Raw genomic sequence first — 24016 nt, forward strand, 5'->3', positions numbered from 1 at the left:
AAATATATGTTCTCCATATACACCTCGAACTACTCGCTGACCAATTCCAACACGCGTACCTCCCTTTTCCAACAGAGCCCTCCAGCCAATTGCTGATGTGAAACGCAAAACTTCCTACCGAGAAGATGAGTCCTGGCATAATTTTGAATCACTCATGGAAAGTTCCTCAACTTACCGCCCTACTAGAACATGAACAACTCGTAGCAAATAGTGCAGCTCCCACCCCCAACAGGACTATTGCGATCAAGAAGAGGTATGTGTGTCAGGAGTCTGATTGCGTTAGAAAGCCTTTTTGGCTACCGTTAGAAAGACTTTTTGGCTACCGCTGTTAGAAAATAAGGAGAACCTTCGCTGTAGGTAGTTGAGTCAAGAAAAGTGAGAGCTCCACGAAGAGCCTTTTTGTCCTGCGGCCCGGTGCTTCGCTGACCGATACCACGAGCTGTTGCTGTACACCAACGGATGATGTACCAGGACGGCCATTATTCATCAGTATGTATGCGCATGTGATTCTTTAGCTGACTCTTTTTGCTTTTGCTGCAAACAGATTACAATTTGCCAGAATGACTGTCAAACGACGCAACCACGGAAGAAACAAGCACGGCCGAGGCCACGTCAAGCGCGTGCGGTGCGTGTCCACCGGCAAGGCCATCCCGAAAGACAAGGCCATCAAGCGCTTTATTGTGCGCAATATTGTCGACGCGAGCTCACTTCGAGATATCAAAGAAGCCAGTGCGTACCAAGAATACCAGCTGCCCAAGTTGTACCTGAAAATGTACTACTGTGTGGAAGCAGCCGTCCATCAGCGCATTGTCCGTGGTCGCTCTCGTGAAAATCGTCGCATTCGAACCCCGCCGCCCCGTTTCCAGCGTAAATAGGAACTAGAAACATCCTTTTTCTTGAAAACAAGATAACGCTATTATTGGGTTTAGATTCGATTTCTTTGAACCTCATAAAGCGTTCAACCGTGCCTTCAAGTCAGGCAAGACATCCTCCAAGGCAGCTTGCTCTTCCGAAGACAGTTGTTCGCCTTGCGGTTTGCTCATTGGTGCATTTAATCCAACCATTTGACTATCCAGCTCTATGCCCAACTCTGCCAGTACTTGATTCGTCACTTGATCGGCCTCTTCCTCTATACCTTCGGAATCAAACGCATCCATCAACACATCATCCATCATTTCCTCCTTGACCTTCAGCGACTCTGTTTCTTTCTGAAATTGTGCCATAATCTTAGTCGTCTCCTTGATATTCATTTGTTGATTCGCAACCTTCATACTGTCCGTAACGGATCCAATTGCGGAAACGGCGGCAATTTGCGAGGCCGTCACGGTGGCATGCATACCCATCGCACCCAGTTGAGCCTTCGCGGAATGCAGTTTTACTCGTTGTTGTCGCACCTGTACGAGCTGCTTAGCCAATGTTTTCAGGGTCGAGTCGTTGCTGCCCGACGCCTGTTTCGCACGTTGCTTAATTTCCATCATTAGCGTTTTTTCCTGACGATCGAGTTCACGGACTTCACGCTCCAAGTCCCGTTGGTTGCTCTGCGAGAAGCATACGAAAATTGGGATCGTCAGAAAAGAAAAATACCCGTTGGAAGAAGCGATTTTCGAAAACAGACTCCATATACGCTACCCCATGCAGAGGCATCAATGGTCTCGTCGCACGCACGGAAGCAGTGGCGGTCGTGTCGTGTCAGTATCCAGCACTTACCCGTACTTCGCGCTTGGCTTCCCGTTTGGCCTTCATTGCCGCTTCTTTCGGTGTCTCACGTTTGAACCAGGAACTCATGGTCGGGTGGCGTTGTAAATGTCAATGTATTGAATCAGAAAATGGAAACGGCAGCCTGAGCACCACAACGAAGATGTTGTGGGAGGACAAAATGCTTTGGCAGTCGGTACAGTAACTAGAAAAATTGTTGAAGCTGCAGCAAGCCGAAAGTACTTGTAGGTACAAGAAAGGTCGCACTAGGCTTTTCGAGTGTGTGTCTCTGTCGTTACCAAAAGAAAAGCTTTACAATCTGGGAGAAAGCGAAGAACGACTGGGACTTTTGTCCCGGAACAATCGGCCCCACGGAATTCGAGAGGGCTGTGTAGCGACCGGGGAATGCAACATTTGCGAGTCAAATCAAAACGCAACGGTCCACGCCACACCACGATACGGTGTCCGGTAGCGGGAATGGAATCTTGTGCGACTCGATGATATTCAAAAAGTCACTCGAGTCCTATATCGTCATATTAGTGAATCAATATCAATTTACGATTCAACATTTCGCATCACTCACTCATATATGGTAGGTATGCCCCGAAATAGCCCATCATTCACAGTCGACAATGCATTGGTCGATACCCCGGTATATTGTTAAACTCGATTCGCTAGAGCAGACTACATTTTCTTGTGTTTATGTCACGTTATTGCCAACCAACTTTACTGCCGCAATTGAAGTCGTATTCTTTCCTAGAATTCACTGTAAGCAGAAGCTCTGGTTCCTGCAATAGTCGAGATGTGCTAGAGACTAGCAAAGAACGAAATTGAGTACAGACTAGAGTACTAAATAATTATGAAAGACAACATTGTTTGTAGAAACAAATGCAAACATGGCTGAACCCATGTTGGGGCTACGGAGCGAGCGAAGGACTGCAAGAGCCTTGGTCGGCTAGGGACGCGATTGTCCTCGGGGATTCCAAGTCGGAGTACACAGACGTTTTGCTTGTGGTCGAAGGACGGCCTCTGGTGGCTCGTCCTGTACAGGGACCGGGGAGACACCACTGCGATGAGGGTGATCACTTTCGTGCGTTGGTTCTTGTTCCGAATTCCCACGGTGCCAGTGGTCTTCGAGTGTCCACGCCACGGGGTTAGTACAGCCTCCGGCACGATCATTGCCAGGCCTGGGACTGCGAACCAGAAGGGCTTGATGCAACTCGCGTAAACTCATACTTTCGTCATCTTCCCCAGTCGGCGACCGCAACTGGCTGGTGACTGGTGAAGTGACTGCTTCTCTCGTTCCATCCACGCGGCATCGCCGTGAGGCTGCTGTAGATCGCAAGAGTTCTTTGGACGGAGTTTTGTTGGTTCCGTCAACCCCGACGCGACCAGTGCCGTTTCCAGCAATCGGATGCGGAGATTTGGGAAGCCGCCCCGGACCCGACTGCAACAGACCCTTTTTGTGCTGACTGGATACCTCCAAATGCTGTCGTAGGACTTGCGAAGGTGACGTCGGATGGAGAGCGGTGCGGGTGGAAGCACCGGATGCCAAAGTCGTGCCGTGGCGAGAAACTCGCATGGTGGGAGTCTGTGAGCCTTGGTGATTCTCTTTGTCCACCGAGAAATGGCTGTGGCTAGGATTGTGTCTAGTAGAGGTGCAACAAGTGAGAAAATGTGTGGGTTGCGGAAGCGGTACGAGGGAACAGCGAGACAATGCCGAGTTCTGTCAAACCTCTTTCGGCTTTTTGGAACCACAAGACTCCAACGAACAGAATATGCGATCTGTCATGTTTGGTGAACTTACCCATGAGGTGAGGGGAATATACTTTTCCCAGTCGTTGAGGGCGCGTCGTCCATGGTTTCGTACTAATGAGACCAAGAAAAAGGTAAGGTGCAAGTGATGCGATAATATAGTCAAAAAACTCTTCCAAAGAACCGCGTGAAAACCCAATCTTTCCCCTTTCTCCACGGAACCCTCTCTAGACCAAAAACAGATACTCCTTTGCGGATACGAGAAAAATATCGTAAGCACTACACAGGCTTTGCCGTTCCACGATCTCTTGTCAGTTGTTGTCGCTTTCTTTGGCGGCGAGAGAAATCGCCATGGCCATTCGTGTTGGGCGAACGGGAGAGCGGAAAGGGTACGATTTTTGTTAGGGGCAACCTATGCGTTTAACAGATTGAGTACCGTTTTGCCAACGGCTATACACACCGAAGCAAAAGTCACGAAGGTTGAGCGTGAGTCGTATGTGACATAAAGTTGACCCGTGAGATGCACCCGGGAATAGGTAAAGTTCCGTGACACAAGGATTGGAAAACCTCAGGGTCAAACGAATCCGTGCACATCACAGTCAAACCATCAACTGACTGTCGGTATCCCAGCAACCTGCCAATCGATCCTGATACGACTAGTGGCGAGGAGAGCAGCCTCGGGACGCTGGACGATGCGCGGCGTACTCTTCTGTCTCATTCTTACGGTCTCTGTCTTCGTCAAAATTTGTAGTAGTTACGTTACACGTTCGGCCTCGGTAAGCCGAAGGCTTCGTCGACGGGTACGATCGGTTGTGGTGGACGGTGAGGATACCAGCCCCCGTGCCACCTTTTCATTGCGTGATCTCGACGCTGTTGAACGCTTTCCCAAACTCATCGTATTTGATCTCGACAATACGCTTTGGACTCCTGATCTTTACCAGATACGACAAAGACAGGCTCCCGTGCCGAACAAGGATATTCGTCTGTTCCCCGATGCCGCCTTGATTCTCGCATATCTCGCACAACGAGAACTGAGAGTACCCGCTAGCAACGTGCAACTCGCCTTGGCGTCACGCACGAGCAAGTCATCGTGGGCCTACCAGCTACTCGACGGATTCGTTGTTCAAGGGCGTCCTCTGCGAGAACTGTTTGCGTTCGTCGAGATTTACACCGGCAGCAAGCGCAAGCATTTCGAAAGCCTCCGGGCTTCTTGCAGTAACGTCGCCTACCACAATATGCTCTTCTTCGATGACGACGCTCGTCTCAACCTTGGAGAAGTCAGCAGCATGGGTGTCTTGTGTTGCCACACCCCGCACGGCATCACCATTGATCACTTTGTCGCGTCCGTACTCGCATTCCAGCAACGCAAATCGGCGCACGCCGACGGCCACTGGATGGGCGACGTTCTGAACGCGGAGTCTTTGAATTTGGTTACGTCCGTGGATCCACAACATTCAAAAAGCAACGTCCACACGGGTCGCGTCTTGACCGGGACCGTCAAGTTTTATTCCGCGCCGAAACGGTTCGGCTTTGTCCGCGACGGCGAATCCAGCCACGAATACTTTTTTCACGAATCCAAAATTCCGGCTGGCTCAGTAGTACAGAAAGGTGACACGGTGGTCTTCGAATCGGCGGTGGACGGCCAAGGACGCGCGTCGGCTGTTCTTCTTTCGATGAATGGTGTCACCCAGACGGAGGCGATGGGGGTCGATAGCCGTACTCCGATTGCATCCAACAATGTTTCGGACGACATGCTTTCCATGCCATGCTTTTCCATGAGCCAACCGTTCGCGTCACTCTTGTTGAATGGCGTGAAAACGGTGGAAAGTCGGAACAACAACATGTTTGCCAAACTGGCTCCCGGCACACAGGTTTTGCTTCACTGCGGACGACGGGATTGGCCGGACCAAACAAGCTTTCGAAAGATTCTGATGGAGCATAGGGACAACAACGATCATACCGAGATTGATCGACTCTGTCGCTTGCCGGAGGGATTCGGCAAAGGCCACGTGGTGGGTGTGGTGACGGTCGGTGCCACCTATCGTCGGGATACGCACTCGGTCGTGCCCACGACTCTGGAACGACACGTATTGGCTCCCGGGGACGCCGTGGGAAGGTTTTGTACGCCTATTGCCAAAGCCGCCTGGTTGTCCCATTCGGTGCCACTGGTCCGGGGCGGTCCCGGTATTTTCACCGTGGAAATACCAAAGACGTGTCTGCCGGAGGATTGCGAACACACCAATGCATTCTAGTTTTGCTAGATGTGCATGCTATCGGTGACAGTGTGCGTCTATAGTGAGATCAAGTACATGTAAGTGAGCGGTCAACGTTCGTCGTTCGTCTCTCTAGTTTCGAAATGATGATGGGTAGCGAAATGGCAGGAGTATCAAACTATATAACAGTAACTGTAAACTGGAATCATGCTTTTTGTGTCGCCTAGAGTTGCTGCAAACTGCTACAATCTTGGCATTCCTGATTCCGGATTGGGGTATCCTCACAGTCAATCCTGCATTCGTATCCTCACGTTTTTCTCATCGATCAATTGCATTCCAGTAAACAGTAACATAACATGAACTGCAAACCCATTCGTAGTCCGGGACGAATTTGGTACGCATTCTTCGTTGAAGGAAGAGGTATGTCATAAATCTACTCCACGATGAAGAACCCAATCTTGTACACACGTTGAAACAGTAAGAGTGCTTAAGGAGCTGTTTTAACAGTCAATCGGATCAACAAGTCCTTTCAGGTTTTCAGCGCCTCTCGATCGCGAGAAAAAAAAGAGCGTCAACCACGAGCACTACCGCTACAACGAGGAATGCAAGTGCCCATGCCAGTCTCCGCATCCGGGGGATCGACTGCGGGTATCGCCGCAGAGCAAAGAGTCCGTCGCGAACACGCTCGATCCGTTGCTCGGTGTCCCCTTCCTCCGGCACCGCCGCCCTCGTCCGCGGGGACCGCAGTCACCGGCGCCGAAGGGAGTCTGGTACTCTTCTACCAGTACCGGGAACCCCCGTGGACAGAATCGGAGCACAAAAAGGCTCTAAAAGAAGTCTTGCGTCTCGCCAGTCTCCACAACGTCCGAGGCCGGGGCCGAGTCGCTCCGGAAGGAGTGAATTGCACACTTTCCTGTGCCAGTCCCCAATCCCTGCGCGACTTTTGTCGAGCACTCCGCGATTGGGACGATCTCTTTCAAGAGACCGATTTCAAATTCACCGACCACGTGCCGCGGAGACAACTCTTCAAATCATTGTCCATCCGCAAAACCACCGAACTCGTCGCCTACGGACTCGACCACGTGCACAAGGCTCCTTGCCTGTCCCGCTTTGCCGGACAGCACCTGGACGCCGACGCCTACCACGAGCTGTTGCAAGATCCGGATTCCGTCGTTATCGATGTCCGCAACGCCTACGAGACGGCGCTGGGACGGATGAACCCTCCACCCGACGGAGCCACCCTGCTGGATCCGCAAATGCGCAATTCCAGCGAATGGAGCGCTTGGTTGGCCGACCGCGACACGCAACAACGCTTGCACGGCAAAAAGGTACTCATGTACTGTACTGGAGGAATTCGATGTGAACGCGCCACGGCCCTGTTGAACGAAATGTCCACCGTCAATACCGCCAACGACAATAAAGACAGCGGCAGCCCGATCGTGAAACCGCAAGGCGTGTACGAACTGCAGGGAGGTATTGAACGCTATTTGCAAACCTACCCGCAGGGTGGTTACTGGAAGGGTAAAAATTACCTCTTTGATCGTCGAATGGAACAGGTACCGGCAGAAAAACCAATCGAACAGGTGGAAGCCGAAACCGATTCCTTGTGTTGCCAATGTCGACAGAAATGGACGCGGTACCGTGGACAGTACAAATGCGGTGTCGCTTGGTGTGCCGTACCAGTCATTGTCTGCGACGACTGTCAACAACAACACAAGCGATTTCCTAACGATGCGTCGTTGTTGGCGTCTTTGCGGTGCGAACTGTGCCGGATTGGGTATCGCCCCCCATCGGTCAAGCCAGATTTGGTCCAACTCAAACAACGTGCCGAAGAAGCCTTACAAAGAAAACGCAACCACGACGATACCGAATCTTGGACGGAACCTACAAAAAAAGCCAAGCCAAGCGCACACTCTTCTACGAAACCCAGTGGGATGCCTGCCACTGTAATTCCGAACCGTTTGTTCCTTTCACGGTTGCCGTTGACAGTGACCCGATCGAAGCTGGCCTCGTGGCTGGGCTGTACGGTGGAACGCGTGCAGTGGTTAAGAGATCCCCGTACCGGCTTCTTTTACGGGTCCTGTTTGGTGCAAGTTCTGGACGCCCAGGCCGCCGAGCGTGTATTGGCGCGATCGCCACTCCAACCGAAATTGGACGACAAGAAACAACGGCCGAAAGTGCAATTGGCCACGGAAAACAGAAATGACGGTGCTCTGGTAGCAGGCGCTCCCGATGGATATTTGCCTTTGTGGCCGCCACCTGGGTATGATGATACAGAATATCCCCCCGTAGTAAGCTCGCTACTGTGAGTAATACACGAGACAGTTGTTGGGGCATCATTCGTCTTTCCCAACCCTTGTTTAGCTGTGCTGCCGTCCTTTTTTGAGGGGCTGGTTCGTTCGAGCAGAAGTCAAACAAAGGTACGTACGAAACGAGGGATCGTTGTGTCGGTAGTGTGGAATGTGTAAGGTTCGCCGCAGTGAGTTGCTGCAGTGCAAACAAAAAGGATAGCCAGAGAATGACGATAGCTTTAGACCGTACTTTTCCTTTAGCCGGGAATTGACGGTCGATGTTCATGAGACGCCCTTGGGAGTGGTCGGAGTCAAATACTGCTTGCGGGGGTCGTATTTCCATGTCTTTGACGATAAGCAACTTTCGGACTCTCGGTACTTTTGCTTTGGACTTATTGCTGGGATAATGGCGTTTCCGGATTTCAGGATCGTGACCAATCGACTCACTACTTGTTATGTCTTTTTTCCATTTCAGTTGAACAACTCCTGGAGAATTCTCATGGTTTTGTTGCGTCTCATTTACAGTCAGTATATCTTTTACCACCGAAAGATGTCCGTTGTTTGAGTTTTTTCACGTGAATGGACCGCGACGCGCAGCCGAAAGGTCGCATCCCGTTTTATGTTGGTTTGAACAGGCTTTCACTTTGTAATAAACATTGTTTTTGGAAGCCGTTAATGAACGCAATGAGAAAGGTATTCATAGTTCAGCTAGCTAGCTATGACTGTATCTGTCAGTTACGCACGCTGCTAGGGAGTGACAACTTGAGCCATTGCGACTATCATACGGCGGCCAATAAAAAGGAGTAGCAGGCCTCTCAGAGAAGTACGCAGTCTCTCTCTCTCTTACTATTAATAATTTCCATCGAACACTGTTGAGTAAATCAGAAACGATATATGATATGCTATTTGTGGTCAGCTGGAGGGGAAATTGTATATAACGCAATTTCCAATGCGAAAAATGATGAGCTAGGGCAGGGTGAAAACAGTATTTTTTCATTTCTGGGCAGTTCCGCTTATTGTAAATGTAACACACAAAAGAATGCTTTGACCATCATGGCGCCGTAGTTGCTTATTCATGGTATTTGAAAACAAAAGCCTCCCTTAGAATGTTGCACTTTTCAAGCTATTCGCATTTCAAACACCAATAAACCTCTCGTTATGCAATCGAATCCCAACGGAAGTGCTACCAATGGCCTGTCGCCGCCAGCGGCACCTTTCAGAACATCAGCGCCAACAACACAGACTCAATCAGCATCAGCAACACCAACTTGGAAAGAATCGGGACGGCGTCTACATGTCGCCGTCCGACAATCGCTGACCCTTCGTCGGGCGTCGACCAACTTAAGCAATCACCTGGAACCATCCCGTCACGATGATGGGACCAGCAGTAGCCTCTCGGTTTCGAATATCGATCAGGCCTTGACTAGTTTGTACAGTATGAATACGAAACAGTCTTCAAACTCCCGTGAAGCTATTTCGTCACCGCTTCAGCCGTCATCGTTTCGTCGAGATGAATCTCGGTGTCGGCCGCGAAACGTGGGTAGCAGTGTTTCTACACGGACAAATCTATGTTCGTCAATGCCAAACGTTCTGTCTGGTTCCTACCTTCCACAGGACGAATACGACTGGATCCTGGACGGAAAAATGGAATGGGATAAACAAGCACAAGAATCAAAAAATCTTTGGACGAAGTTAGAAGCGTCTTCTGACTGGAGTAAACTGCTGTCTCAACTAAAAAACCAAATTCCAGATTTAAACGTGGAATATAATGATAAAAGGACTGGATCCCTAAAAGAGGGAACGGACGTAGAAGGATCCGAAGATTTCCAGCCTGCTGAAACTGCAGCGCGGACTCGGACTAGCGGATCCGACATTTTTCTTGACGTCAACAGGTGTGTACATGCTTCCCTTGTAGGTGATGATGGGGTCCATGATCGTTCGAGTGAAGGTCGGACTGCGACGGACCCAGAGCTAGTGGATCGTGTTGACGAGTTGCAAACGCACTCAGACAATTGCACAACAGACTCAATCAAAACTGGCACAGAAACATCTCAGCTAGCTAACAAAACTGAGGTTGCCCGGGCAAAAGCAATCTCCACCACTCCTGCGTCAGAGCAACTCCAAAGATACTTCCAAGGACCAAGTCCTACTCCTCGGTGGAAAGACGAGGTCAGAGAGGACCAAGTTACCGCATCTTTGATGATGCCTTTGACAGATCTCAATTTACCTGAAGCCCGCTTTACTCGACGACGACTTGTGCGAATGGGCCCAGCTGCGTCGACCGATGCTGCCTTAGCAGACAACACGTTTTCGGTAACGTCCAGAGAACCAAATTTTTGCGAGCTCGATTACTTGCCTTCGTACTATTTTAACGATCCTGAGTGGGACGATACCGTAACAGTCTTACAATCGGTTCCCTGGAGCTTTCTTTGTGGTGGACATGAAAGCCTATTGGATGTAGGTAAGAACAACTGTTTCGACTTTTCGACTACCGACTGGGCTATGTGGGACGAAACGATGACGAATGAATTATGTCGACTTGATTCGGCCTTGCAATTTATCCAGCGCCAGCTTCTCGGCAAGGTGCAGCCTCATCACGCTGATTTGGAGCGAGCCAATGCATTGTTGAACATTGCTGATAATCATTTGTGCTTGGCAAATCTATACCTCGAGCGCTCCCAGCAAGCCATAGCGTCTACAGTCGGCGCTGACGACAATACTGGTCTGGCAGGAATGGAAACGCTGTTGATAGCCTGGCGACAACAAGAAGCATACTGCGAGCTTAGTCTTGTTTTAAATGAAATACGAGGACTAGAGGAGCAAGAAAAAGAAATTTATGGTTGCATCGACTCTTTCGACCCCACGAAGAACACTACCTTGGAACAATACAACTTTATCACGCAGCGAGTCCAGCAGGTATTCTCAGCCGTCTTGGATGGGAGAATGGCCAGAATCGAATGCCTAGACGTTGTTAGAAAAAGGCTGGGCCTGGTAGAAGCGCGCCTTTGGGACCGACTGTTCGCCTTAGCTGAGACACTTGTTGTCAGGTCTTGCAGACAGACTACAGTGCTAGAGTTTTGGAAGGAATATGAACGACTTGTTGCAGCTGCACTAAAACTGTATATGGAGAATGAAGGTGTTAAGGAACACCCTTATGATTTTTCTGCTGTCTGGGTGAAACGTCTCCTTCGGGCTTTCTGCTACGAGGCCGATCGAGCTTTAGCGGTATCCCTCCTGAATCCAATGGATGGAATGAAAGAGTCGAGATTCGAGTTTGAGCTTTCTCAACTGGCTCGTGAAATTGACCTGGACTGGGGTGATGGAACTAAGCTCCGCACTATGACGCATAATCTCGTTACAATACGCTTCCGCTTGGAAGAGAGTACGACGCATCTTTCAGTTGTCGTGCAGACGCTGTGTCTGCTTTTGACCGACCTTTTGCATGCATATTTCTTAGCCACTCTGTGGCACCGGACTCCTTTTGAAAAAAACCAAATCATTCATGCTGATTTATCGTCGACCATATCACCAAAGAGCCTTCAACTGGAACGGATGCTGATGGAAATTGTGCATTCGAAAGCCGTCCTTTGGAATCATTGCGAATCGGTTCTCGTATACTGCATCGAAGAATATCTGAATTTTTCGCAGAAAGCGACCTTGTTCGCTAAGATCACTCATGGTGTAGACGATCATGCATGGATGCTTGATTTACAGGATCTTCATAAGGTTTCGCTGTTGGTATCCGATTTTCTGGCTCTGAAGGATCCTTTTTTCGAGGAGGACATACTTAGCAACAGTCCCACACAGCGTGAAAACGAGCCGTCTCAACTTAGAAAAGTATTGGACGACCTGTTCAGAAATCATTTACGGTCCGTACATGCGGAGGCCATGAGTTCCTTGGGGAGATTGTTGACAATTGAGTCCTGGGCTTTAGTTGACGTAGCACCTTTAGGCGACTTCGTGAGGAGGGAAGAGCAGCATCCTGTGCCAATCGAAGGGTTCCTTCGTCAAAGTCTCAAGACCTTGTTAAATCCCGTCTGCCTGACGCAGGTCAAAGGTGCTTCCTTCGGAGTCTCCAGTGTGCCCCTAAACTTCTTCTCTGGTTTTTCGAGACAGCTCAATCCTTTTGGCTCACCTCGAATTTTCCGTTGGTCACGAATGCAAGGCTTAGATGTATCTGAAGACGAGATGAACGCCTTTGTAGCTACTAGTGCAACGATTTTTGGTTTTCTCAGCGGCATGTGTAGAGGAAAGCATGGGCTTTATCCAAGGTTAATGACCGCAAGTGCGAAAGATGGGCTAGTCCCTTGGGTAGAGCGTTTACTGGCGATTGCCAAGCATCTTCCTTCGATTGTGGAAGATGTCCTTGTAGTTGTGACGAATCTCTGCGACCTCTACCTAATGACTGTTCTACGATTTTGCTGTGGTACGGGAAAACACGAAAGGCGAATATTGGGAATGGAGCCTCCTGAACACTTCACCTTCCCGCAAATTGAGGACTTAAACCGCACGAAATGTAGATCACAGACAGGTTCTACACTCTTCGAACAATTTCACAAACAAGAGAAATCAATCCGTGGAAGCAAAGCTAGAATAAGCGCAACTCTGCCTACAACAATTGAAGGCGACATTTGCTCTCCCATTCTTAAAGACAGAGACGAGATTGACTCGCTTCGCTCGTTTGTAACACGGGCCCATGACGGTCTTCGAGATATAATAAACCTCGACCGGGTTGACGCATGTATCGTCGACATACATAGTAGCTCTGGTGAAAGTTCCGAAGAGAGTGCATGCAAAGTGGTACAGGTCTTAGAGAAGCGACTAGCTGCGGCATGGAGCTCATTCTCTGTCGCAGCTTTGGTTGATCTAACGCATGCTGCCATACAAGCAAAGTATACGGATGAAGAATTTTCAGTTGCTGGAGAGACTCCTTTCTCTGCTTTCTCTGGATATACAGACAGCCTGCTAAAAGTTGTTCCTACCCTTGTAAGCAGATCAGGCGATATTTCGTGCTCTCGGTCTATCAACGCTGCTGAAATCGTAACAAATATTCTTGCAGTTGGGGACGCGTGGGAAGTTTGTAAGCTTAACGAACATCCAAACAACTATGTTGAAGATATTTGTGAAAAGTGCTCCTTAATCTGGGGCTTTCTTTGCACATCGGGTAAACTCTCTGAGATAATTCAAAACGATACCTGGAACCGAATCAATGCTATGGCATACCAGGCCTTGCTAGAAGGATTTGCGCGGGTACCGCGCTGTTCTACTGAAGGGAGGGCTCTTATGACTTTGGATTTAGCCTCATTATCTGATGGGTTAATGCCCGACGTGGTCTCCGACAGACTCAAAGAGATATCCCTTCCACTGACGCCGCCTCTAGCTACAGTAGAGCGAGGATTGCGATACGTGGAGGCGTACATAAAACTTTTCTATTTTCCGAAAGAAGACGTCATTCGGTGGATTGCTGACAATTACTGTGAGTACCGATGTACTCACATACTTGCTCTTGCTACTGCAGCACCAGACCATCCGGAAAGGAGCCCAGAAATGTCAGACTCTGATCTCCTGGAGCAGCTCGAAAAAATCTACCAATTATCCTGCAATACGAAATGTTTGCATCCCAACTTGAAAGGAAATTGAACCGAATAGCTATGCTTGCCGACGAGCGGCCATCCTGGCTTCCTCTGCTTTCATCTTCCGCTCCATCTCGAGCGAGGCTGCTTCCCGGAGTTTTTTTACCCACTCCTTTTTCTCGCTCACACAAGAACAAAACAGTTGAAATGACTTGCGAGGATGGCGCACTTCAAAGATTCTATCTCGGCTCTTCTGCGAGGGAGGAAACCAGTCAACGATTTTGATTAGGGTCAGGGGCAATTCTCCGTGAATTTTGTAGCTCTTGTCGGCGATCTCTTTCGCGTATATTAGGACATCTGAAAAGAGGAAAAACATGTAATATCCGGATCGTCCCGTGCTATTCGATTTTTTTAACAGAATACCTTTCCATACAAAGGAACGTGCTGGATCTAGGTTAAGATGTTCACCGTCTAGCAAGAGAGTAGTAGCTGCTGTCATTTGAGCCTTGTTTTGGACGTCCGCAATTAGAGAAGATCGCATTGAGTCAATCCATTGACGCAAGCGCCGTAATGCCCAAAGCTTCCTGTCCTTGCAAGCGGAGCAAGCCACTTTTAATTCCAAAAGCCATTCACCACGGACCGTGTCTTTACTCATCCGTCTACCCTGACGACTGTCCTCAAACGCCTTAAATCTAGCCAGCTGATCCAAGAAAGCAGAGAGCTCAGTATCCAATCCCAAACAGACAAATATTGAAATCGCATATAAAAGTATCCCCAAAGATGGTCTCATACCCTCTGGATCAAGATGTGCCATATCCAGAGCCGTGTTGATTACACCTGTACGAAAGGATAGCGTCACAAAAACAGTTAGTCGATTTGAATCGCAGTCCCAAACTGTAACACATTGATGAAAATTCTTACCGTGCCACTGATGCCATGTTTTGGAGACGCAACTTATTGTCAAATCGCATAGAGCGTCTTGACAGGAACAACTCAACCTTGAAGCGGCATCATCGAGGCTTGCGAGACGGAAATCATAAATTGCCAATCCTCTGAGTAGCGAATCACTTCCTTTCGCACTGTGCAGTATATCATGGAGCGAGTGACGTTCACATTTGGCTTTGTTTTTACCGACACGACTGGTATCCATCGAAAAGGGCCTTTCCTGGATTGAATCATACACTGCTGACAAGTACTCTCGTGAAATGTCCGAGCCTTCCTCAACTCCACGTAAATTTTTAATAAATTCATCTTTTGACATGGTTCTGCTCTTAGTTCGCGGCCCCGAGCACGACTTATGGAGATCCGTGTTCAGCATGATGATAGCGAAACACAGAAGATACACAGAATCTTCATTTTTGAATGGGCAGAGTTGGTAATCACCGGCATTGTCCTCGAAAAAGCACTTTGAAAAGGTATTAATAATCCGATCAATTTTTTGTGCCTCTCCCGGAAGACGGAAGCCGCAGTTAGTTAACACGTGCCTCAACCTTATGGAATTTATAGAATGAGAACAAATGGTAAGATGACACTTGTAAAATAAAGTAAACGACACACGCCCTTACCCCTGCTCAACGTTCATCCCTACGAATGAGACTGCTCGAACATAGAGGCTCCGGATAGAGTTGAAAAACTCGGCGTCAATCGAGCTCGTGCCACCTTCACCCAAATAAATCCCCAATTCCACAGGATCCCACTTTTCTTGGTTTACTCGAAGGTAAGTGGCAATTTCCCTCGGAGACGGAGTCAAAACATTGCATGCAATGAGGTATTCCACTGCTTTTTTCAATGTCTTCTTGTCGGCAATTTCAGCTGCTGTCTCCAGAACTTCTTTGCTAGAAGGTCTACGATCGAGTGTTTGGGAGCGGCGTTCAATCGCGGCTTCATCGGGATAGTATTTCAAAGTTATGTCAGGAATATTTTTAGTCGCGTGAGACAATTCTCCATAGCCGCTTCCACTACCAACCGAGGGGGACCGCGAGCTATCATCCAATAGCGGAGAATCTAAAAACGTCCAGGAAAGCAGCAAACTGGAGAATTCATTCCCCATCGCCATAGCAGCATTGATTGCAAGTGACTTGACAATCATCTCCATAGCTTCAAGGGAAGCGGTTCGCAGTGCATGGGTGGCTCCTGTGACCAAGTTTTTGTCGCTGTGTACGAGTCTTCGGTGCAAAGAAATCACGGTCGACAGCTCACTTGTCTTTCTCTTCGCAGCTGAAAGAATCTCGGACTGGTTCTCGCGGATTTGGTCTCCAATGAGCTCACTGGCCTGCTCTGCGATATTGCTTAGGCCGACACATAGTTTCTGAATGATTTTGAGCTCTTTCCCCTGCAAAAGTTGGATCGGCCCCGAAACTTCCTCGAATGTGTCGGCTTCAAAGTTCAGATAGATTTCGATCACGTCTTTTGGATCATTTGAAAACCAGTTGGTTATCTCTTTCAGTAGGTCGACTTGCTGGGACAAAAGTGAGACACACACACAATCGGGCGACAAATCCAGCTTGGTCGAAAAAAGAAATTGAGGTCCCAGATTCAAGATGCGCACCCCATAGTGCTCCATCAGAACCCCTAGTTCCACTTTGCAATGGCTTCTATAGATAGGAGAGGACCACAACTCCGACACGATACGAACTACTCTTTGAAAGATTTGTGGATCTTCTAATGCGTGCCTTGTATTTTCTAGCAGGCAAGGCACTACCATTCGGCGAATGCAAAATACGAATGTGCGCACTGACTTGATTGTACTGACATTGTTTGTGGCATTCAGCACACCGACCGCCTCCTGCTCATCACTCCAGCACTCCAAGAAGTGAAGTATCAGCTCCAGGCCTAGTAGCTTGCTGGCTCTATCTCGAGGCAACATGCTCGCCCTCATACGGTTGATCCGGAGCTGCCCCGAAGACAGCTTAACAAGACATGATAGGACTGCAAAAAGCAGAATATATGTACTTCTCCCTGATTCACAGAGTCTGTCGTCCTTCGCGAAAAGCCCGCGACCACATATATTCACCATTTCATGCCAAAAGAGCTCGCTACCGCCAGAACGATAAAGCTGACAAACAGCAAGCTGGATGAAATTGGCGCGTTCCACTTGATCTACTGCATCGTCTACCACCGAGGACAGTAAATTGTCCAAAAAGGACATTGGCTCTTGTTCTTCTTCCACAGCAGCATCTCCTTCAGACGTACACCGAGCACTCCGTAGGATATCGGTGACGTCTACCTTACCAAGGTGGACAATGGAAAGCGAAATCAATTCTTTGATTCCCAGTACCGCACGTTGAGGCGCCCCGCCGGGCAGAAAGTTTCGTCCATCTTCTCGTGGATCGTCCAAGATGGACACCTCAGCCACGACATTTCCGCTTTCTTTTTCTCCAGCTGTTTGCCAAGATGGATATGACAATTCAAAGGTTCCTGATCGAACGCTTGCCTCAAATAAGAAGACAAAAAGATAGAATCTTAACACGTGACCGATAGTGCGCGTCTGAAGCTGACCTTTAGCAAATCGCACAGCCTCCTCCACAAACTCGACGCACACGCTGAAAAGTATTTCGGACGCTCCCGTCATGGTCAAATCACACACAACTTGAATGGCCATGTCCAACAAGGTCAACCGCTTACTTGAATTGCTGTCGCTCGTCTCCGATAATTTTACGTCGTCACGGAAAAATTGCTTACCCTTCACTAGCTTTAAAAGACCTTCAACAGCAACGAGCGCTGTACCTCCGTGACGAGTGTAACAAGCTGTCAGAATTGGTGTCAATACTGCAGTTCGAGCCGCCAAGCGAGTGGGATTTATGTCGCTTTCCGTCCTACAACCAGGCGTTTCGATACTGGGAATGAAGTCCAATTCTGGTAAAGTGGGGTCTATTTCCTGACGAAAAGCACACGGTGACAGCCGATGGCTCGTAGCAAAAGTAAGAACTGCGCTTCCGAACGAAATAGCCGAGTGGTTCATACGGAAGCAGGATTGTGCTGCGCTTTCGTCCCCATTACCTCGAGTTGATTCATCCCAATCTCCTTTGAACGTTGTTTCAGTTGTGTCTTCCCGCTTGACTTTGTCATTTAGACGGGACGACTCTATGAGGGCCAAGCGGTTGGTCACGGAGCTAGGCGACAGGAGTGAATGGGTCGATCGATCCATGATGTGAAAGCGGCCCACATCGGCGGCAACAACGGTGGCACCTGTACAATAATACGCTAGTAGAAGCGGTTTTGTGTCTTCTGCCGTGTCACTCCGAGAACATTTTAATCGAGTAGTGTGTGCGCTGACATTCCGTCCATTCATTAATGACTCAACAAGCGGAAAAGGACGCAGAGTTTCTAGATTGGCGAGTCTTTGACGATACGCCAAAAAGCATCCTGACGTATAGAGGACGGCGGTGTGGTTCCGAGGGGTACGCTCAATAACAGTGTACCCTTCTGGAACTGTTTCTTGGTGAATTGTGGAAAGGGGTACAAGCCCCGTCAGCGGGTTGCCTTCACGAGACCTTCGAAAGCAAAGATGTACACGCTCATTTGCTAATGTTCCACCACCAAGATTGGCCGGTTTGTTGTCGATTTTTACCACGGAAAACCCGGGCGGTACAAATTCGGATCGATCGGGAAAAATGAGCGCGAGTGCGGTCACGCAAGGCCGCTGGGCAGCCTTGTCCCAGTCCGGTTCTTTCTTTACGTGCAGATACATCGGACTTTTTTTCGCTTTGCTGGAGCCTCCGTCGTAGCCTAACATAAACTCTTTCCTTGTGGCGGTTTGGGAAATGCGGTAGTATCCATCTGGAGGCGATTTATTGTCAACTGTCACGGCAAGGTCTAATATTGCTCCGGCTAAGGTAGCCGCGTCCGCATCTTCCAGATTGATAGGAAGGATATTTCTCGTTGACATTTTACGCTTGTTGCGCTGAATCGGTGGCTTGGTCAGTTTTTCCGGTGCCAATACCGAGGTGGATAGATGACGCGCGTACTCTGAGCCAAACATTTGGAGTCGAATAGTCGGTTCCCTTTTCGCTTGTGCATTCCCTTTTGGCTTTAAGAAGGAGAGAATTTTTTTTCTTGAATACAAATTTTGCGACTTTCCATGCTTACAGGGGCTTGGAACGAGTGAAGCGGAGGGAGAGACCAGCTGGGCGAGTAAGCAATTGGCTTCAATTTCGAAGGGAACTATCGTGATCCCCAAATGTTCGAATGTCCAAGATGCGAGCGCCTGCCAATGGACGTGTCCCATTTTCATTGCCGGAATTATGGTAGGATCAGAAGGAGCCGGGCCAAGGCCCGCCATTGAGTTTTGGTGGTGGACGGATGGGACCCTCCCAGAAGGAGGGAGGCTGCTGCTTCCTGCTCCTGCCGTCGTAGCGCTACCAAAAGATGATGCACCGGCAATCTCGGTCCGTGAACTACCATCATCACCACCACAAGCTACAGAAAAGGCTCCCAAATTAGGAGCTCGGGCAGAAGGCGGTAACATCAATCCAGCGTGGCACTGTATATTGATCACTTCAGGGGCTGAAAATATGGAGTCGGAAACGGGAGCACGATCGTTTACCGGGGGTGAATCCTTCAAGGCCATTTGATTAAAAATATCTTGCACAATCGCAGACGCTTGCTGAATGTAGATTGGTGGTTTCTGTGCGTGCAACGGACTCAGTCGATTATTCACAATCGGCTGTGCCGAAATATGATGATCTCGACAGTCGTCGTGAAGGTTGGCGACGAGCGCCGGTATAGGATGCGCAGCGCTGTTTCTCGTGTCCATCCTGGGAGGGAAATTCTTCATTTAGCGTACTCTGGTCTCGGTCGCTCTGGACTTCAGCAAGAGGACAGGTATTCTAGGGCCACAATTGACGACAAGGACATGGTCTGAGCCACTGGAAAGGAAGGGCAGCGAAACGGAATCGACGGATCGAAAGTGTAGCGACATCAAGAACTGAGTTTGGTTTCATGATATATATTCGAGCACTTATTCAATATTTTTAAAAAAATGCTTTCTTAATTTTTCTATATATGATTTAACGTTGGAACGCAAGGCGGCATTCGCCATTTGTAGACATATTTACAATGTTCGCTCCGACCTTTTCAGAAAACTAGGAAAGGTGCCAGCATGGCAATAGCAAACGGGATAAACTTCATACAGACGACATTTGCGGAGGCGGTAGACGCAGCTGACTCGCTCGAAGGCAAGGGTGGCAGCTCAATTGTCGACCGAAAAGACTGCCCTTGAAACAATTCGGCCAGCTCACGAGTAGGCTCCAGCCGAGTTCGCAACTTCCGGGTCATATAGTTACCCACGGCGAGGACCACGCTGCCAGTAATATCAATTTTCAAATTGATTTCCGCGCTGGTCGCGAAAATAGCGTAGACAATCACGTCGTACTGAATGCACTCATTGGTAACGCAATGGGTGTCGGCACTCGCTCGGCCGTACAAACCAGTAGCCCCAGGAGCGTCTAATCCGTCCACGCGGATTTGTTGCGTCAGAGAATCCGAAGTGAAGGTCAGGTCTTGTACTGAAATGATTCGAGCCAACGGGAAGTCGTCCGACATAATGCAAATAGGAACGACATCGCCCTGTTGAGGTGTTTTGACGTCGAGGTTGTATGTTTCACAGAGACCAACACTTGCCGTATATACGATTTCGTTGTCAAGGTCGAAATTGATGGGGGCAGCAGCGACATTAAATGCATCCACGCTGTTAGCATTGAGATTGCCATCAAGGGTAACCGTGACCACAATCGCTACTTCGCGAAAGTTAATATCTACCGTGCTGGTAGTGATTGGGTCGGAACCCTTATTTTCAATCTCGCGAGTAAGAGTGAACTTAACACAAAAGATGAATTCAATCTGCTTCGTTGTCGTACCGGAATCGTAATTGTAAAAGGGACTTGATTCCGTGACATTCTCATCGAAGGTAAACTCAAAGGTTGACGGAGTTGGAAACGTGTTGGCTCCAATCGATACTATTTGTCCGGAAATGCCCGAACCAGTTGCTGCATGATCAAACAGCTCACCTCCTTCGGTATAGCATGATAGGGTCTTGTCTGCCGTGACGTCGACATCATCTGGGGCTGTGTAAATGTCGAAGCGACCATCCGGATTGGTTCCGCTGTCGCCGTTGCCTATACCATTGTCAAACGTCACCGTAATGGTGTTGTTCGCGTTACTAACACCTACGAAAGTCATGTTGTACAAGGATTCGTCCAAACTTTGAAGCTCCCTCTCCTGCTGATAAGAAGATTCGGCGGTCTTTACGGAATTCAAAATGCTGGATGGGGAGGCCACTGCGCTCACCCAGAAGACGACATGGCCGATGACTAGGACGAGTTTGATGATCATCGCCGAGTTCTTGTTTTTGTAGCGAAGGCGTAAATTGGTGTTTTTCCGCAAACGAAAATCGACGTACGCGACAGCAGCGAAGAAGACTCACTGGCTGGTAGCCGAGGCAGACATGCTGGGAAAGGCCTTCTCTTGATGGTTGAAGATAAACATTTACATAAATGTAATAAAAAGTGTCCGAGAGAACTCTATTTGAAGTTCAATTGAATATAGATTGTCGTCCGTTCTGAACAACGGGCTATTACGTATTCAGAATATGGAACATTCAGGCTTTCTGGGGTTCCAAAAAGAATAGGTAGATTCTCTTTTTTAACGTTAAATGGGGCAATTCCAATGGTCAAAACCATCTCAACTAACATATATGTCACGCAACCAGCGAGGTGCCCCTCAAGCCAGATTTATAGAGGCAGATTCTCATGAACGGAAGGATGAAAGGCACACTTTGTTGAGCCTTCCGGACCGAGTCTAGACGCTCATGCTATGTACGCTATGTCCTTGAAGCGGGTATCGTCTTAGTATTTTGGTCATTTAAAGTCATCGATACGCTTCATCTTACCTTAGGGAGCTCGATAGATTCTATCTGACGTGGGTTCTCCGTACAAAATTACGGACACAGAACTACTACAAGCATCCGCTGATGGTGTACTGTCCGGTAAGTAGAGGGACCCGCTTTTACTCTCAACAAAGCTTGATAGGAAACTTCAAGCTCTACATTTAATTAAAGACAACATCAGAGTAGAGTAATGAAGCACGCAGGCTGTTCCGCAGCCCGGTCAGACTGACGTCGGGTATCATGGGGAAAGGATTTTAAAGCTGTCGCAAGGGCTCATTGAAGGCTATTCAATCGTTGCAAAATGGGAGGATCACAACGGCCTTATCCAGCATACATCTTCCACAAAAAGAAGTTCGTTCCGTGAAGGAGAGAGATTGCTGCAAAGTTTACACAAACAGTTTGTGGAGAAGAATAAGGGCTGCATTGGAATCAAATATGAGACAAATGTATAGCTAAATGTAAGAAATGGCAAAGTTAGTATTGCGTCCCAGACAGCTCAAATTGCATGCTCATGGTAGCATGCGAGTCGTACTAATAATTCGACTGTGAATCATATGACGTACGACAAGAGCTGGGGAGAGGGACTTTGCTTCAGAACGTATTGAAATGCATCAAATGTTGCTACTACATTCCTTTTTCCTACATGTTGTGAATCAATAAAATTGCTCGGCGATATATGAATAGACGAACAGATTGTACGACGATCGCGTTATTTCGAACCTCAGCAGGCCTAGAAGAGCATAACAGATACCATAGCTGCGGCAAACAATGAAGCCAAAAGGCATGCCTTCCTGAGGGTAGCAGCAGTCGACTGAGCCGGTCGCAGAGCAGGAATTTCAATCGTTGTACTGAAGGCTTGCTCGCGAAACGCTTCTTGTAGTTCACGAGTGGGCTTAAAGTGAGCTCGCAGCAATCGGGAAGAGGCACCAATTCCAAGAATCACGTTGCCGGTAATGCTGATTTCAAGGCTGGCCTCTACCTCGGATACAAAAATGGCGTATAGAGTCACATCGTATTGAACACACTCGCCTTGTCGGCAATGATCTGCATTCAAGGGATCAGGCAGACCATACAACCCCATCGCTCCAGGAGCGTCTCCTCCGTCCGAACGAATCGCCTGAGTGAGGTCGCCGGAAGAAAAAACAAGGTCCAAAACCTCAACCATCCTTGCAAGTGGGTAATCATCCGAGATGATGCACACAGGAATAACTTCTCCTTGCTGTGGAATGGCGGTATCGAGGTCATATGTACTGCAAAGACCAGCACTCGCCGTATACACAACTTCGTTTTCGGTACTGGTATTTTTAGGACCAGCATCCACCTCAAAAGCGCCCACGCTATTGGAATCCAATCCGCCATCTAGAGTAATGCTAACTTCGATACCTACCTCACGGTAGTTGATATCTACAGTGCTGGTAGAAGCAGGGCCAGGAATATCCTGACTAAGAGTGAACTTCACACAAAAAATATACTTGGCTTGTTTGGTGGTCGTACCAGAACCCCCGTAATAGAATGGACTTGATTCTGCGACGTTCCCGTCAAAGGAAAAGTTGAAGGTCGACGGAGTCGTGACAGAGTTGGCAACAAGAGACATCGAAGCGTTCGAGATGCCCGACCCAGGATCTTCGTAGCGAAACAGTTCTCCTCCCGTACTGAAGCATGACAGAGTCTGATCCGCTTCTGCGTCGACGCCCTCTCGGGCAGTAAAAATTTCGAACCTTCCCCCTATTGGCGTCTTACCATCACCGGCACCGTTGTTGAACGAAATCCTGAAGGTACTGTTAGTGACCGAAGCTTCGACAAAAGTCACATTATACCTAGACTTGTCTATAATTTGAAGCCCCCTATTATGCCAGGCAGAAGAGTTAACGATCTGGTATGGGCTCAAGATGCTGGATTCGAAGGCTACCGCCTTCACCCAGCTAACAAAAGGGGCGAAGGCGATGAAAATCCACCAGATCATTGTCGTGTTTTAACTTTGATATAGTGGTGAAAGTTGCTATGCATCTGCAACCTCAAAATTAGCGTTACTGGTCGCTAATGGTTACAACAGTCAGAGAATGAGGACGGGCAAGTGTCGAAAATCAAGGTAAGCAAGCTTTTCACAACATGGTGTTGATTCCATTCGCGGTTAATCATGTTGCCATTGCGTTCTCGTTCTCACGTCTAGTCTAAGAAAGTACAGTTTTTCTGCAGACCTATAAGTACCTCACTTTCTGTTGTCCCTAAACGGAGCATTTTCACTGGTTCTATATTCGAAATTGACAGATATAACATTAATTTTATCAGATATGTAACAATTTCATTTTCTACGGAAGAGATATATTTATATTGAGAACAAGACAGTCCGGAAGGGGATACCAACTGGGGGTTCTGATGTCTCTGATAGGCCTTAGTAAATATTGGTCAACAGTTAATTAGAGAAGTCTGAATCTTGTAGCGTAGATGTGAATTCCTCATTTTCGACTGTGGTAGCGCAACCCACTTCCCTCTTCTACCTCTGCATTCAAATTTGCCTTTTTTTCTTTGGCATTTGGAAAAAGTAGTTCTCCCAACGGATAGAGGAGTCATCTCAAAATTAGGTAAGAATCTTCGCTCGCCTCA

At 48.4% G+C, this 24016-nt stretch overlaps 5 protein-coding genes across 5 annotated transcripts; 1 reads left to right on the forward strand and 4 right to left on the reverse strand.

Moving 5' to 3' along the window:
- The first annotated feature begins 542 nt into the window (after nucleotides 1-542).
- On the forward strand, nucleotides 543-897 carry PHATRDRAFT_30160 (predicted protein). The gene has a single exon (XM_002183794.1). It carries the CDS (start codon nucleotides 561-563, stop codon nucleotides 873-875), a length of 315 nt encoding a protein of 104 aa, XP_002183830.1. The 5' UTR covers nucleotides 543-560; the 3' UTR covers nucleotides 876-897.
- A 164-nt stretch (nucleotides 898-1061) lies between these two features.
- Nucleotides 1062-1490, reverse strand: PHATRDRAFT_6433 (predicted protein; the record flags this gene model as incomplete). The annotated part of the gene is made up of 1 exon (XM_002183908.1): nucleotides 1062-1490. A coding segment is annotated over one exon (429 nt), but the record flags the coding sequence as incomplete, so codon positions are not given.
- A 10869-nt stretch (nucleotides 1491-12359) lies between these two features.
- PHATRDRAFT_49198 (predicted protein) lies at nucleotides 12360-19282 on the reverse strand (the record flags this gene model as incomplete). Its single annotated transcript, XM_002183909.1, has 2 exons — nucleotides 12360-14364; nucleotides 14449-19282. One exon carries the CDS (start codon nucleotides 19280-19282, stop codon nucleotides 15089-15091), a length of 4194 nt encoding a protein of 1397 aa, XP_002183945.1. The 3' UTR covers nucleotides 12360-14364; nucleotides 14449-15088.
- A 214-nt stretch (nucleotides 19283-19496) lies between these two features.
- PHATRDRAFT_49199 (predicted protein) lies at nucleotides 19497-20872 on the reverse strand. Its single transcript, XM_002183910.1, has one exon. The coding sequence runs from the start codon at nucleotides 20857-20859 to the stop codon at nucleotides 19603-19605; it is 1257 nt and encodes a 418-aa protein (XP_002183946.1). The 5' UTR covers nucleotides 20860-20872; the 3' UTR covers nucleotides 19497-19602.
- A 1141-nt stretch (nucleotides 20873-22013) lies between these two features.
- PHATRDRAFT_49200 (predicted protein) lies at nucleotides 22014-23461 on the reverse strand. The gene has a single exon (XM_002183911.1). The coding sequence runs from the start codon at nucleotides 23373-23375 to the stop codon at nucleotides 22143-22145; it is 1233 nt and encodes a 410-aa protein (XP_002183947.1). The 5' UTR covers nucleotides 23376-23461; the 3' UTR covers nucleotides 22014-22142.
- Nucleotides 23462-24016: the final 555 nt, after the last annotated feature.

The sequence above is a fragment of the Phaeodactylum tricornutum genome, chromosome 21, assembly GCF_000150955.2.
Source record: "Phaeodactylum tricornutum CCAP 1055/1 chromosome 21, whole genome shotgun sequence".
NCBI lineage: Eukaryota > Bacillariophyta > Bacillariophyceae > Surirellales > Neidiaceae > Phaeodactylum > Phaeodactylum tricornutum.

Coding starts and splice junctions, on each gene's coding strand:
- PHATRDRAFT_49200 (XM_002183911.1), bottom strand. CDS start 23,375: ATGATCTGGTGGATTTTCATCGCCTTCGCCCCTTTTGTTAGCTGGGTG.
- PHATRDRAFT_30160 (XM_002183794.1), top strand. CDS start 561: ATGACTGTCAAACGACGCAACCACGGAAGAAACAAGCACGGCCGAGGC.
- PHATRDRAFT_49199 (XM_002183910.1), bottom strand. CDS start 20,859: ATGATCATCAAACTCGTCCTAGTCATCGGCCATGTCGTCTTCTGGGTG.